Raw genomic sequence first — 16537 nt, forward strand, 5'->3', positions numbered from 1 at the left:
CTTATTTACAGTGGATTTTTTTTTTATATTAGTCCATTGCTGTTAGTAATTGTTGTATGTGATGTCTGTAAGCCACTGAGACCTTGAATTTCCCCTGGGGATCAATAAGGTATTTATCTATCCATCTCTATAGATATATATAAAGTTTGCAGAGAGAAATAAAAATGACAAAACAACTGACTTTTTCCATTAAACTTTATTTTCTAAATGCAATGATTAAAAATGTATGCTTTAAATAACTTTAAAGAAAAAGCAGATCAACTCTGAAAAGCTTTGATAGAAAGAAAAAAAGGTAAAGGCTTCAGCTGAGCTCAGAAAACACAAAGAAACACAGAAAACACAACAGAGACGTCTGAATTTATCAACTTTACCAAGAAATGGGTTCATATACATGCTCACACACACACTCACACACACACACACACACACACACACACACACAGAGAAAAGCAGGCTGAAGATGGCAGAGTTTAGAGCTAAAAGAAATGAGAAAAAACTAAAGGAAAAACATGTATGGAGATTTGAATCAAAGTAATCTCTTAATCAAACGCAATAAAGACAAATGGAAGTGAGAAGCCGTCATTTTACACCACGCTCACATTAAACCCATTCACTTTCATTCATTCTTAGCAACATTAGCGTTACAATCCAAACCTCAAAACCTCTGAGGAAAATATTGAAAGGTGCGAGAAGTCATTCTCCACGTTTATCGTTGTCACACCGACACCTAGTGGCCTGGATGACATTCTTTAAATCCCCTGGTGTGGGGGCCCCACTCTATGGAGCATAAACGGATTCATTCGGGGATAATAAAGCAATGTGATTTACTGTGTATTTCTATCATAAATTTTTTAAAATGATTGTTTACATTTTGGTTGATATTGTTCACGCCTTTTTTGTGGTTAAAAACAAACAAAAACAGATCTGATTGAAAACTCAATTCACACTTAACCCCCCCACCCAAAATCCCTACTTTGGGCTGCAGGGTTGCCAATTATTGCCTTATCCCACAGGTGTCCCGGGTTTCTCTTGGTTGGCTCTTAGTTTCCCATGATGCTCAGGTGTTTTCAGGTGTTTAAAGCATGTGAAAGCTCCACCTGTCCCCCTCCCCTCCACGGCTGAGTTACACCCAGTTATTTTACTAGTTTCTATAATAAAGTGCAGGCGTTCTTTTTGCCGCGCTTCTTGGCCTGCAGCGCCGCCCTGGTGGCCATTTCAAACACTTCCCTCACGCCGTCCTTAGTCTTGGCTGAACACTCTAAATAACCAAAGGCGTTGATTCGGTTGGCCATGTCTCTCCCTTCTTCTGGTTTCACTGGCTCCTAAAGGGAGAGAAAGGTATGACACACATCATTAAAGAGCTCTTTATCAATAACGCTACATGCTACAGCTAACACTGGTGCACACTGGAATGAGGTCAGTGTCCTCTAGTCCTTCATCAGTGACACAGGACGCTGTCGGCTGGATGTTTTTGGTCGGTGGACTGTTCTCAGTCCAGACACTGAGGGGTTTAAAAACTCCAGCAGCACTACTGTGTCTGATCCACTCTACACCAGCACAACACACACTAACACACCCCCACCACGTCAGTGTCACTGCAGCACTGAGAATGATCCACCACCACATCACACCTGCTCTGTGGGGGTCCTGAGGGGAATTTACAGGGATAAAGGAGGACGATAAAGTATGCAGAGCAACAGACAGACCACATACATGTACTTTAAAGAACTACAAAGTGACCGCTGTGTGGTCAGTGGTGAAGACGGTGTAGAAACACGGTGGTTGCTTTAATGTTGTGGCTGATGCCTGTTTCTGGGCGATCACAGCCACACAACTCTGCGCTCTCTCCGATTAAAGAAATCCCGTAACTGACAGAGACCTGTTTCATTTTGGCCAGCTCCCTCCGGGTGTGCTCGTCATTGCGAAGGTCCTTCTTGTTGCCCACGAGGATGATGGGAACGTTGGGACAGAAGTGCTTCACCTCTGGAGTCCATTTCTCTGGAATATTTTCTGTGAAACAAAACCGAAAAGCAATGGCTGAGTGATCGACTTTTTATTTTAACTTCACTACACTTCAAAGTGAAATATCTCACGTTTTACTCCGCTACATTATGAAAATCTGTCGTTGCTTTTGTCTCATGTGGTGCATAAAAAAAATGTAAATTTCAAAAGAAAAGGAGAGCGTAATGCACCAATCAGGTTCCAGCGCTGTGTTAAAGAGGCAGGGCCCAGACAGAGCTCCTCTCCAGGTCAGTGTCAGCGTGTGACACAAGGACGGAGGAGAATCTGAACCTGGCCTCGTCACACACCTTCTCTGTGAATTTACACTCAACTCTGTCACTGTTTTGGTTTGTTTCTGAACAACGGCCTGCGATGCTTACTTTTTTTAAATTAAACTCAAACTGAGCTTGTGAACAGCTGAGAAACCAACGCAGGGCTGAGGCTCTGACCAACGCTCACGGTGTCACTCCAAAGACAGCCCCAGAAACACACACAAACGAAGCGTGTTCCTCTTTATTTCCTATTGTTTATTTATATGAAATGGTGTAAATGACCGAGTCCAGCTCCTCTGGGGGATAGCGCTGTGTGTGAGGCTCTGAGCTCTGTCCTGAACTGACCCTCCACACGCCCACAGACCACGTCACGGTTCACGCTGAAAAAACAACTCTTCTATGGTTCCAGCCGGGGACAAATTTTTCTGGTTCGCGAACCAGTTTATGTCGGAGGAAACGCGCCGAACTGGAACTGTTCTGGTTCCTCATTGGTGGAAATTGGTGCCATTTTATTTGTGTCATAATATTTTTTATGACACTTTTAATAGACATCAGTGTCAGAATAATTAATGACATTGAAGTGAAATGTTGCTGAAACTTAGTCAATTAATAAAGAGTCTTGTTACAAAAATAACAGGAAGTTAGAGCCGTAATAATTCATTGATACGTAAATACTTTTGTGCTTTTACTAAACAAGGACTTTTACTTTGGGAATCGGTACTTTAACTCAGTACATGATTTGTGTACTTCGTCCACTACTGTCAGTCTGCGAGAGCTCCTGGTCTATGGTCATAAACGGTTCCAGGGGGAACCAGGGCTGCCTCACCCAAGCTGTCCGGACTGTCGATGGAGAAGCACATGAGAATAACGTCTGTGTCGGGGTAGGAGAGCGGCCTCAGCCGGTCGTAGTCCTCCTGACCTGCAGTGTCCCACAGCGCAAGCTCCACCTGCAAAACAACCCACAGCATCACTGCAGTCTCAGAACGAAAGCTAGAACCCTGTGGTTCCTCAGGAGAACCTAGAACGTCGAGGCACATAGAGGAGATCCTACAGGAGCTATGTGTCGCTACACTAAACCTGTTTTTGTGAAGTAGTTGCTAAGATGTGCTAGATGGTTATTATGGTATATCAGGTGGTTGCTAAGGTGTACTGGATGGTTCTTATGGTATATCTGATGGTTGTTAAGGTGTATTAGATGGTTGTTATGGTATATCTGTTGGTTGTTAAGGTGTAATAGATGGTTGTTATGGTGTATCAGGTGGTTGTTAAGGTGTATCAGGTGGTTGTTATGGTATATCAGGTGGTTGCTAAGGTGTACTGGATGGTTGTTATGGTATATCTGATGGTTGTTAAGGTGTAATAGATGGCTGTTATGTTGTATCAGGTGGTTGTTAAGGTATATTCGATGGTTGTTATGGTGTATCAGCTGGTTGTTAAGGTGTATTAGATGGTTGTTATGGTGTACCAGCTGGTTGTTAAGGTGTATTAGATGTTTGTTATGGTATATCAGGTGGTTGCTAAGGTGTACTGGATGGTTGTTATGGTATATCTGATGGTTGTTAAGGTGTAATAGATGGTTGTTATGGTGTAGCAGGTGGTTGTTAAGGTGCATTAGATGGTTGTTATGGTATATCTGATGGTTGTTAAGGTGTAATAGATGGTTGTTATGGTATATCTGATGGTTGTTAAGGTGTAATAGGTGGTTGTTATGGTGTAGCAGGTGGTTGTTAAGGTGCATTAGATGGTTGTTATGGTATATCTGATGGTTGTTAAGGTGTAATAGATGGTTGTTATGGTGTAGCAGGTGGTTGTTAAGGTGCATTTGATGGTTGTTATGGTATATCAGGTGGTTGCTAAGGTGTACTGGATGGTTGTTATGGTATATCTGATGGTTGTTAAGGTGTAATAGATGGTTGTTATGGTGTAGCAGGTGGTTGTTAAGGTGCATTAGATGGTTGTTATGGTATATCTGATGGTTGTTAAGGTGTAATAGATGGTTGTTATGGTATATCTGATGGTTGTTAAGGTGTAATAGGTGGTTGTTAAGGTGCATTGGTGCATTATGGTGTAGCAGGTGGTTGTTAAGGTGCATTAGATGGTTGTTATGGTATATCTGATGGTTGTTAAGGTGTAATAGATGGTTGTTATGGTGTAGCAGGTGGTTGTTAAGGTGCATTTGATGGTTGTTATGGTATATCAGGTGGTTGCTAAGGTGTACTGGATTGTTGTTATGGTATATCAGGCTTTTTAAAGCAACACTAGGTAAGATTTATACTTTTGCTCCTGGGTTCCCCTTCAGTTGCAGGGTGTAATTCACTTTTTATAGCACTGGACTCAAATTAATTTTCCTGCCTGCCTCCAAATGTTACATAGTGCAGTTTCTGCCCAGATTAGCAATGACAGATGCCTGTAATGTGAATACAGCCATACTACTGCCTGGAGACCGTATCTGGGAACTATAGCATGCTTCACTGGTAAAGTATAGCACGTGGTAAACTACCTGCTTTCCGTCCACCTCGATATCTGCCACGTAGTTCTCGAACACCGTGGGGACGTAGACCTCGGGAAACTGGTCTTTACTGAAGACGATGAGTAAACATGTTTTTCCACAGGCGCCATCTCCCACGATCACCAGCTTCTTGCGGATAGCAGCCATCTGTTTATAAATAAACGAGAAAGTACGTAAGTAAATGAATAAATAAAATTGAAGTATGACAAATTGGGGTTTTAGAGACCTCTCTGGTGGAATGTGTAATTGCATGCATTAGACTACATTATAAATACATCAACACCCTCAACTTTGTCATTATTTAAGATGGAAGTAGAATTACTGTTATTTTAAAAGAGTCAAAATAAATTGGCAGTCGTATTAAGGTTTTAAGCTTTATTTTAAGTGGTTATTTATTTAAGGTGGAAGTTTAAATAAAATTGCCCTTTTTTAATGTGGAATATTTCAAGGTGGTGCTCAAAATATATTGGCAGTATTTTAATGTGGCAGTATTTTAAAGGTAGTATTGGACTGGGATTAATCTAAGACTGCTTTAGGCGGCTAATTAATTCAGTAATAAGATGCAGGTCTGAGGTCAGCACTGGGCTGTGGAGAACGGTGGAACGGTGTTCTCTTCAGTGATGGAGCACCATCCAGTTCCTCTGGGATGAGTTGGAGTATTTCTGTTGTCCAGAATGAATTATGCATTAGGAGCACCTGACCACACTCAAGTTTATATGGGGTTGAATTCAATCAAATCCTCGCAGCAATGATCAAGTTCATCTAGTGTCAGTGGAGCTGGCTACATAAGTTCCGTTCCACCTTAAATGGCCCTGCAGTTACAGTCTGTTGCTTCATTTTAAGGTGGAACGTGTAGTTTAAACGTGGTCCACTTCAGCGTTGTAGGTGCCCATTTAAGGTGGAACGGAATATTGAAGTAAAAACCGAGGTTCGGCCTCAAAAAACATAATGAGAAAATTCATGTAAGCGGTCTACATCGGCCTCATAATCATCCACTTAAGGTGGAACGGGAAAGAATCTAGCGAATAAACGCCTAGTTTACATGGTAAAGTCACCCATTTAAGGTGGAACGGAGAGTTACACTTGTCAACATTCAGCCCGTTAAGGTGGACATGAAAATTCTAACTCGAATTGAACTTAAGTCACCCGGTTAAGGTGGAGCATTTAAGGTAGAACGGAAAACTCGAGACTGAACATCTTTTTAAATTAACGTTTACGAAAGATTAAAATAACTAGATGTGACGTACAAACTCAGAAACACAGCCTTTTATTAAAAAAGAATACCGTCGGCTTTAACACTGCATTAGATACCAGCCCTGTCACAGCTAAAGCTAAAGCTAATTAGAATAAAACTCCTCAGAACTCGCTCCAGAGGCGAATAAACAGCAACAAAACACCTGGTTTATAAACTAGAGAGATCCGCACAGCAAACTAACCCCAACACACAAGACTTTAAAGGCACGAAGTGTAAAGAAATACGGGATTTAATGAGTGTTTTTACCGCCTCTGTGCTCAGCTCTGATCCCTGCCCTTCAGCTCCGCGACAACACCGCCGCAAACATACGATAAATAATAAAATACTCAAATAACACAACACTCAGATTAAACTCTGTAACACATGAAATAATACAGCGTTCAGATTAAAGACGATAAATAAAATATTAAATATAAATAATAAAATAAAACAGCACAGAGATGAAACAAAACAAACAAAACACACAGTAAATAACAGTAAGATTAAACAATATCACAATAAATCAGTATAAATATAAATCAGTAAAATCCTACCACAGAAAAAGATATTAACACAGCTCTCAGATATTAATCTTAAATAAATAATAATTAATAATTAATAAAAACGTAACACAACAACGGAATAAAAAAAATCTAAATAAGAAACCGCAATAAAATAAAATTTAAAAAAATCTATCAATTTGAAAATTATTAGTGACAAAAATGAATAAAAAACAAGTTCAGTTATAAAATAAAAAATAAACAATAATAATAAAAATAAATAAAAGAGCATAAATCTACGTTTAAATAATGAAATTTTATGACAAAAATAAAGAGTATAAAATATTAAATACCACTCCTCAAATGTATAAATATTTAAAAGATAAATATACATAAATAGCTCAACACTCTTTAAACATTGAAATAAAATAAAATAAAGATAAAAATTCCAAAACAGAAAATTGTTTCTTTGAAAAAAGGAGAGTTTATGAAATGGTGATTTTTTTCTTTAAAAAACAATTACTCGCCGCAGTAACAGGGGGCGCTATACTTTACAAAAATATCCGCCGCCAAAGACAAAAATAGAGCCGGCAGGAGACGAGCTGAGCTGGAGACACGGGGACAACAGCCTCTCCGCGTTTAATCACTTCATTAATCAGTCATTAACAATTAATAATCAATAATCAATAATCACCGGCAGCGATGGAGGACAGGAAGCGCGCGCTCGAGGTGATGGACTGTGTCACACCGGAGAAACGATCACGTGGAGAAATACAACGAGAGCACGAGCTCAGGGGTGAGGACACTAATACACACACACACACACAGGGTTACACACTGAACGATCACTGGATTAGGAACAGCGACCTTCTATCACAGGAGCACTTTAGTTCTACAGTTACAGACAGTAGTCCAGACCACCCCCCCACACACACACCTCTCCCCCCGTTCCTCAGCGCTCAGGACCCCCACAGAGCAGGTGTGATGTGGTGGTGGATCATTCTCAGTGCTGCAGTGACACTGACGTGGTGGTGGTGTGTTAGTGTGTGTTGTGCTGGTGTAGAGTGGATCAGACACAGCAGTGCTGCTGGAGTTTTTAAACCCCTCAGTGTCTGGACTGAGAACAGTCCACCGACCAAAAACATCCAGCCGACAGCGTCCTGTTGAGTTAAATTTGTGCCAGGAGCTTCACTGTCATGTTTTTCTCTTCTTTAGAGGGTGTAATTATTTTGTGTAAAGCCTCTGCCACATTATTTAGATCTGATAACACTTTATTGATCCTGAATGAAATTGCAACATCACAGTGCACTTTAATCACAGTAAACAGAGTGGGGTTAGAGAAGGCTGTTATTTATAAGATAATAAACTGACATGGGTCTGGAGGTCAGGTGTATGTATGTAAATATATTTAAAGCATTTTTAACATACAGTACGTTATCTTAATAGTTGACCCTTCTAAACTTTCAGAGAGCATTATGGGAATATTGTGGATCTCTATATATATGTTTACTGCACAGTTAAAAATCTTACAGTCATGTTTGACGCAGATCTCAGGAGATCAATTCTGTCTCTATAGCTTTTATCAGTCATTATCATCATTCCCTTCAGTGCAGGCGCAGGAACAAGTGATTCATGCTTTGTGTCACGTCATAATGAATGCAGTGCCCAATAAACTCTTCACTCTGCGTGTTCACACTGCTGCATTTTTCATTTCATTTCTCTGACTGACTGAGAGATTTAGAGACTAACTGAGTGACTGACTGACTGAAAGAGAGTGACTGACTGACTGACTGACAGAGAGAGTGACTGACTGACTGACAGAGAGAGTGACTGACTGAGAGAGTGACTGAGTGACTGACTGACTGACAGAGAGAGTGACTGACTGACTGAGAGACTGACTGACAGAGAGTGACTGACTGACTGACAGAGAGAGTGACTGACTGAGAGAGTGACTGAGTGACTGACAGAGAGTGACTGACTAACTGACCGAGAGAGTGACTGACTGACTGTGAGAGTGACTGACTGACTGTGAGAGTGACTGACTGTGAGAGTGACTGACTGACAGAGAGAGTGACTGACTGACTGACAGAGAGAGTGACTGACAGAGAGTGTGACTGACTGACTGAAAGAGAGAGTGACTGACTGACTGACTGAAAGAGAGAGTGACTGACTGACTGACTGACAGAGAGAGTGACTGACTGACTGAGAGACTGACTGACAGAGAGTGACTGACTGACTGACAGAGAGAGTGACTGACTGAGAGAGTGACTGAGTGACTGACAGAGAGTGACTGACTGACTGACAGAGAGAGTGACTGACTGACAGAGAGTGACTGAGAGAGTGACTGAGGGAGTGACTGACTGTGAGAGTTACTGACTGTGAGAGTGACTGACTGACTGTGAGAGTGACTGACTGACTGTGAGAGTGACTGACTGACTGACAGAGAGAGTGACTGACTGACTGACAGAGAGAGTGACTGACAGAGAGTGTGACTGACTGACTGACAGAGAGAGTGACTGACTGACTGAGAGACTGACTGACAGAGAGTGACTGACTGACTGACAGAGAGAGTGACTGACTGAGAGAGTGACTGAGTGACTGACAGAGAGTGACTGACTGACTGACAGAGAGAGTGACTGACTGACAGAGAGTGACTGAGAGAGTGACTGAGGGAGTGACTGACTGTGAGAGTTACTGACTGTGAGAGTGACTGACTGACTGTGAGAGTGACTGACTGACTGTGAGAGTGACTGACTGACTGACAGAGAGAGTGACTGACTGACTGACAGAGAGAGTGACTGACAGAGAGTGTGACTGACTGACTGAAAGAGAGAGTGACTGACTGACTGACTGACAGAGAGAGTGACTGACTGACTGAGAGACTGACTGACAGAGAGTGACTGACTGACTGACAGAGAGAGTGACTGACTGAGAGAGTGACTGAGTGACTGACAGAGAGTGACTGACTGACTGACAGAGAGAGTGACTGACTGACTGAGAGACTGACTGACAGAGAGTGACTGACTGACTGACAGAGAGAGTGACTGAGTGACTGACAGAGAGTGACTGACTGACTGACCGAGAGAGTGACTGACCGAGAGAGTGACTGACTAACTGTGAGAGTGACTGACTGACTGTGAGAGTGACTGACTGTGAGAGTGACTGACTGACAGAGAGAGTGACTGACTGACTGACAGAGAGAGTGACTGACAGAGAGTGTGACTGACTGACTGAAAGAGAGAGTGACTGACTGACTGACTGACTGACAGAGAGAGTGACTGACAGAGAGTGACTGACTGACTGACAGAGAGAGTGACTGACTGAGAGAGTGACTGAGTGACTGACAGAGAGTGACTGACTGACTGACAGAGAGTGACTGACTGACTGACAGAGAGAGTGACTGACTGACTGAGAGACTGACTGACAGAGAGTGACTGACTGACAGAGAGAGTGACTGACTGAGAGAGTGACTGACTGAGAGAGTGACTGAGTGACTGACAGAGAGTGACTGACTGACTGACTGAGAGACTGACTGACAGAGAGTGACTGACTGACTGACAGAGAGAGTGACTGACTGAGAGAGTGACTGAGTGACTGACAGAGAGTGACTGACTGACTGACCGAGAGAGTGACTGACCGAGAGAGTGACTGACTGAATGAGTGACTGACTGAGAGTGAGTGAGCGAGCGAGCGCCCTCCCTCAGCTGGACTACTGTATCTCCCTTAATTAATTACATAGGAATCCCGTTTGAAGTGTGAACAAAATGCAGCTGCAAGTTTCTAGACTGGCACTAAAAAGAAAAGGCAAGTTTATGAACAAATCGTTGTGCTCCTTTTTTCATTTCTGTGTTTATTACCTGCTCCAGTTTCTGTAAAACACTCACAGAATAAACACCACATGGAACACAGACACTGATATGAATCACCAAAACGTTTTCAGACCTTCCACTGACAAGGGGGTGTATTTTGGGCTGTTTTTCTGTGACAAGGCTCTGTGTCTAATGGAGGTCTGACTAAACCAGGCTTGCCTCGTTTCTCTTTGCTCTTGTGTTGAATAAAATGAGAGTTGTTCCCCTTTAGAATCAAAAGGTTCTCTCAGTGTCCTGAGCAGGTCTGAGGTTTTAGGATTCAACATTTTTCATTGTAAATAGTAAAACTGATACGTGGAACAAGTTATTTTCATAAATGGAAATTAGTCACCCCTAAAGGTGTAGTTCACGATGGTAATCAAACCCCTGTGTATAGAATACTGTCTCCTCTCCATGTGCTGCTCTACAGTCGGTTTGCTCTAGGCTTTCTCTCTCTCTGCTCACGGCAGAGAAACGCCATCTGGAGGTTTTTAGACAACGGAGAGACACCAAACGCTGAAAAGCACCAACCGAGATGAGGATGTTGCTCTATTCCTGCTCCATAGGGGGGTAACACTGACTTATTTCTGCTGTTACAGTTACATTACTTAAGGTGGAACTGACTCTAAATTCAGGAGAGCGCTAACTGCATGAAAGTAAACGCAGAGGGAAAGTGCTACGAAACTAAACAGCTCGAGTTACACATGAGTTTCACAGGCAGCGAGGCGTTAAGGCTGCTGCCTTCAGTTTCAGACACAGCCCATGTTTGTACACGTTTCTTTTCATGTAGGAATTGTGTTTACAAGAATTCTGCTCCACTACAGTGGGCTTCTACTCTGATAAACCCCCTCAGGCCTCACAGAGCACAGAGAGAGAACTCACAGTCTCACCTTTAGTACAGTGTTATGCCTTAAACACTGTTGTTCTTTGAGCGGAGCCGAATGGTTTTGGGACTTTCCGAAGTTTAAAGCAAAGCTGGCGTAAAGATTTTTTGGAATTATTGACATTTTCCTGTGATTTAATGATGAATACATTTTAGCTTCACACTGCGTTTGTGTGGGAGAGGAAACCACTCTCTTGTAATTTATCGTAATCTCTCGGTGTAGTTTACATTATTATTAATTTCTTAATTTACTGAGTAACAGTTTCAGGGAGAGATTTAGCATCGGACACAGATTTAACAGAAAACTCAGGCTCAAACACGGAAACAGGAGCTGAGAGAGAGATGAGATTTCAGTATAAACTCTGATCTCCCTCCTGAACTCCGCAGTAGTCACTCTGTGTTTACCTCATTAAATAAAACAGAGTGTGTTACAGGAGGACGTTTGATGCACATGTGGTTAATGATTATATCATCTGAATAAATATATATACAGTGTGTGTGAATTTATTCTCTCTCTCTCTCACACAAACACACACACACACACACACACACACACACACACACACACACACACACAGCTCCTGTTTCCATGTTTGAGCCTGAGCTGTGCTTTGTGTTGGTTCAAGTTCAAGAGAAGACACAGGAATAACAATAAATAGAGCAGAGATATAGAAGTGGGTTACAGTGGGTTACAGAATGAAAACTCGGTGTGGTACAACTGTGCTATGAACCTTAATGTGAAAAAAGCGTATTTACATAAATGACCATCCACCTGAGAAAAACAGAGCAGCGTTGAATAGTTCTACACAGAATAAGATGTAAAATACTCTATTCCAATCCAGTAGAGCTTCATATAGTGTCCACACCACTCTCTTCCCAGACCCACGCCCCTCCAAGCTCCCTTTACCATCCCTTTAACCATTAACTACCGTAAACCCACAGTGGCGTTCCTGGGACACAAGCCTCTTCTCAGTGTGTTCTAACGTTCTCGTGTGTTCTAACGTTCTCGTGTGTCCTAACGTTCTCGTGTTCTTGAAAAAAAAACATCATCAGTCGCAGCCTGTTCCATTTAAAAGTCCACATCTGGCCAAGTACAGTTCAAATCCGCCTTAATATCGAGGACACACTGTAGACTTGAGAGAGTCAGATATCCCAGAATGCAGTTCGCACCAACCTCAGTGCAATAGCTTTTTTCCCGCCATAGAGACGCTGACTCAACAAGTGCACGTTTCCATTACAGAACGACCACAACTCACCAAGTTTGTACTACGAAGCACAGCAGTTCAAACTTGATGTACTTTGTAATAATAAACAGCCTGTAAGACTGTAACAAGCCCCACTGGCACCGTTAATGCACCCTCAGTGCCACTGGTTCCATGTGATGTTTACGTGCCACAGCACCTCTACAGTGCGTTTCCCAAGTAATCTGTGGTCTCCTCATCCACAACCAATGACCAGACCTTTCAGCTGTTTCTGATCACTCTTTCACAGCTGCCCTTAGTTTCCGGCCCCTGATGCTGAACTGCACAATCAGGGATGTGGCAGACTTGGCTACAAATCCCCTAACACCTATCTCCACCGGTCTTACATGTGCCTGCCACCGGCGTTCCCTCACTTCAGCCGCCAAGTCAGAGTACAGCACCATGTCTGGCCTCAGTGTAGTTAACACAATGCACTCTGGGACCTGCAGCTTTTTATTTACGTCCACCATCAATTTCCAATCTTGTGCTTCACCTCATCTACCGATATTTGTATTCTGTGCACACTCTTCAAATACAGGACAGGTGCTCACCCTAATAACGTCCCCTCAGCAATGTCTCTCTACTCCCCTCGTAGGGCACAGTGTGGGTGATAAATTAGCGGTCTGAGCTGTAAAGTTAGAGTGTTATTAGTTTATTATCTGTGATGTGCACTATGTAGGGAGTGTGGTGCTACTCTGGAACGCTGCCCGAGCTCCTCTACTGACTGCCACAGATAAACAGAGCTCTGTTTACCAACGTGACACAGATAAACGAGTCAGGGATCCAAACTTGTATTACTTTAGTTTAAATGTCAAAATGAGGACTGTGAGTGTCGACGGAAACAATTAAACTATTTAAATATCACCGTTTTATTTGAGTTGTGTGAAGTGTCTGCTCTGTGCGATGTCAGCTGCAGTCCGTGGATATATAACCCAGTCTCTGAGTTCAGACAGAGACACACCCCTGAGTCCTCCCTCAGACAGACCAGTGTCCACATACTTTTGGCCGTGAGGTGTAGGAGGGTGTCCGTCGTCTCAAGGCTGTCTCGCCGTAGACCAAACACACCGTGATGCTCCTTCACTCGTCACCGTGTTCCTCTTTAAAGCAGAAACAGCCTCTACTCGTCTGGGAACACTTTACACTAGACATTAGAACATTGCTGTGAGGATCTGATGGCCTACTGCCTTCACATGACCTGAAAATGAAGTTACTCCAGATTTCCTGCCCACCTTAAAAGATCCACCTTAAACAGGCCACTTAATGAGGCTTACGTTGAGTTTGAGTTGGGATTTTCAGGTCCATCTTAAAAGGGCGACCATGAGTTTGAATGTCGACCAGTTTGTAACTTTCTATTCCACCTTAAATGGGGGACTTTAATACGTAAAGCTTGGCTCTTTATTTGCCAGTTTCTCCTTGGAATTTCCTGTTCCACCTTAAGTTGATGACTGCGAGGCTGATGTTGGCTACTTCCATGAATTTTCCTGTTAGGTTTAGGGGGTGTCCACACACTTATGGACAGGTTTTAGAGACACAGATGGGAGCTGTTGTGTTCCGGAGGTTATCTTTGTTGTTTACACTCTGCTTGTGTTTTAAACGGCGCCGAGACTGGACAGGGATTTGACACAGGGGCCGTCCAAACGTCAGTGGTTAAAGCTGTGTGAGTGTGAGAGAGTGTGTGTGTGTGTATTGCTGTAACTAGATAATTTATAAACAAGACTTTAATCTTTGTTTTTCACAGAGAACAATATCAGAGCAGCTGAGCTCCGCAGCATCACAGACGATCAGCTCCAGCAGCTCGGCATTCGGTGAGTGTCTGCATGCAAGCAATGTGTGTGTGTGTGTGGTGCGTGCGTGTGTACACATACATACACACACACACACACACACACATACAATGTGTGCAAGTGTGTTTCTCCATGTGTGTGTGTGGGGGTGAGTTTGAGTGTGTGTGTGTGTGTTTGAAGGCTTAGTTTCAGAGGAAATAAAAGCTATAATAAAATCTCACTGCTCAGTTTCAGTTTCCGAGCAGTGTTCTCAGGGACCAGGACTTTTAACTTAGAAAATGAATAGATTGCAGGTGCCATAATCCCCACTTCTCTACGAGGGAACACCGTTCTGGAGTCCTAATGCGTCCCTTAATGAAAGAGACAGAGGTGAGTTTCCCCCTGTGTTTAAAAGTTTGAGAACTGAGGAAACAAACTTAAAAAATTACAAGTGGAAATTGGACCTGTTCTGGTTTGATTCAAGACTTCAGCTGCTCCACAGTCCGTGGTCATCGTCGTCTGATTCTCCTGTTCATGACGACCAAAGGGGACAGATCTGGACTTAGGCCGCTCACGTGCTCTGTGTCTACAGAGACACACTGTTGGAGCACACGCGGAATGAGGCCTGGCACCGTCCTGCTGAAACAACCATGGACTTCCCGAAAAAGATGTCACCTTGATGGCAGCATGTGTCTCTCTAAAACCCCAAAGTTTGTCTCCACATCAATGGAAACTTCTCAGATTAAGGTTTCCCACGCCATGGTCATTGATGGACCTCTTCCATTTTTTTTTGTTTTGTTTACTCATGGTGTATCGGCGTGTTGTTGTTGTTTGGGACTGAACACAGCTCCGTCATCAGTTCAGACAGATCAGTAGAGTTTGTTCCTTCCTTGTTGCAGCGTCCAGCTCTCGCTGGATTCTTTCGTCGGCCACCGATCCAAGGAGCGTTTGAACCTCTTCAAAAGACCACGGCGTCATTTTACGAGCTGCCGTCGTGAGTCGGATAAAAACAAACGTGATCTCTGCTGCAGCTGGAGATTTTACAGATGGAGAGTTGGTGCTGGTCGTCTGCGTTGCGTGGCGTAGAGTGACGACTCTCTCTGGACGATCAGCGCTCTGCAAGGTTTACAAGCCACGGTTTAGTCCCTACTCGACTCGCTCTGAACCACGAGAGAACAGCCACTAAACAAGAACCCGCTTCCAGAACCAGAACCTGATTCACCTGGGGGAGAAAAGTAGAGTCGAGTAGGGATCCTGCAGTGGAAAAGAGCTAAAAGGCAGCACTGAGATCAAGAAATAAAGGAAGGCACAAACTATGGAAATATATTAACAGTGATATAACAACTACTGCCATTAAAACCTCTTAAACTTTCTAATGGGTTAAATTTGACAGACTTTATTATAAATCATTGTTATTTGTTTTATACGTGAGATTTACTGATATGTGCTTGTGTCTCTGTTCTTCCTCAGGTCCCCGGAGTCCAGACAGTCAGTGCTCCTCTGTCTGCAGAAGTGCTGGCAGTTCTCAGACGAACCCATGAAGGTGTGTTTAAACCGGTGTAACTGGAAAGAGACAAATAGGGATGGGCACTGTTTCCTGGCAATGCCACAGTCAATGAGTCACTGAGTGACAGAGATCATGATGAACCTCTCCCTCTTCGTCCCTCGTCTCCACAGTGGAACACAGTTCTGTTTCTTAATGAAACGTCTGTGACCTGCTTTGGTCCAAACCCCACGAGCCCCACAGCAGTGTTCTCCCCCTGTGTAAACAGCCCCTGTTCAGAACGCCCGCTTTCAGCACCTGTTCCTTTAAATGATAATGAGCCGCTCGCTGTTCACCCCGACCCCGAGCGCACAGCAGTGAGGAGCGAGGAGCAGAAGCTCTGGTTTTTAGCCGTTTTCACTCTGTTCTCTTTCTTCTCCGTTTTTACTCAGGGCTCTTATTTCTCTTTTTTCTCCTTTGTTTATATTGGTTGGTTGTTTTTGTGAAACTAAGGTAAACACAGTTACTGAAGTAAACATCTTATTTACTTAATCTTATCTGTCTTGGACTGAGAGAGACATGTATCTCTAGTGAGTCCTGGACCTTTAGACCAGGGACAACTGCCCTACTCACTTCACTCTGACATAAACACGGGTCCAGCGCTGTGGGGCGGGGCCATTCTAAAGTCTCTGCACTTGACGTCAGAAGCGGAGCAGAATCAGAACGACTCGTTTTATCCTGTGTTTCTGACTCAGGCAGCGCTCAGAGAACTGACTGGGGTCTTGTTTCACAGTGTGTGTGTT

General features: G+C 43.2%; 2 protein-coding genes across 2 annotated transcripts in view; one reads left to right on the forward strand and one right to left on the reverse strand.

Annotated features, from left to right (window-relative positions):
• Positions 1 to 192: 192 nt before the first annotated feature.
• On the reverse strand, positions 193 to 6411 carry rhoac (ras homolog gene family, member Ac). Its single transcript, XM_066670270.1, has 5 exons — positions 6284 to 6411; positions 4774 to 4929; positions 3100 to 3220; positions 1880 to 2010; positions 193 to 1322 (listed from the first exon to the last, which is right to left on the reverse strand). The coding sequence occupies exons 2-5, from the start codon at positions 4927 to 4929 to the stop codon at positions 1149 to 1151; spliced, it is 582 nt and encodes a 193-aa protein (XP_066526367.1). The 5' UTR covers positions 6284 to 6411; the 3' UTR covers positions 193 to 1148.
• A 572-nt stretch (positions 6412 to 6983) lies between these two features.
• The window catches only part of samhd1 (SAM domain and HD domain 1), a 23896-nt gene continuing 14342 nt past the window's right edge, over positions 6984 to 16537 (forward strand). Inside the window, exons 1-3 of the mRNA XM_066670269.1 lie at positions 6984 to 7312; positions 14227 to 14293; positions 15722 to 15794. Of these exons, the coding sequence (XP_066526366.1) occupies positions 7219 to 7312; positions 14227 to 14293; positions 15722 to 15794 (234 nt within the window). The 5' untranslated portion in view covers positions 6984 to 7218. The remainder of the gene's footprint in view (positions 7313 to 14226; positions 14294 to 15721; positions 15795 to 16537) is intronic.

Source organism: Hoplias malabaricus, chromosome 5, assembly GCF_029633855.1.
Source record: "Hoplias malabaricus isolate fHopMal1 chromosome 5, fHopMal1.hap1, whole genome shotgun sequence".
Classification (NCBI taxonomy): domain Eukaryota; kingdom Metazoa; phylum Chordata; class Actinopteri; order Characiformes; family Erythrinidae; genus Hoplias; species Hoplias malabaricus.

Excerpts from the sequence above, each read along its gene's own strand:
- rhoac (XM_066670270.1), bottom strand. The coding sequence starts at position 4,929 with ATGGCTGCTATCCGCAAGAAGCTGGTGATCGTGGGAGATGGCGCCTGT. Across the intron at positions 3,221-4,773 it reads TCGAGGTGGACGGAAAGCAG|GTGGAGCTTGCGCTGTGGGA; the intron begins GTAGTTTACCAC and ends GTTGTTTTGCAG. Across the intron at positions 1,323-1,879 it reads AGCTGGCCAAAATGAAACAG|GAGCCAGTGAAACCAGAAGA; the intron begins GTCTCTGTCAGT and ends CTCTCCCTTTAG.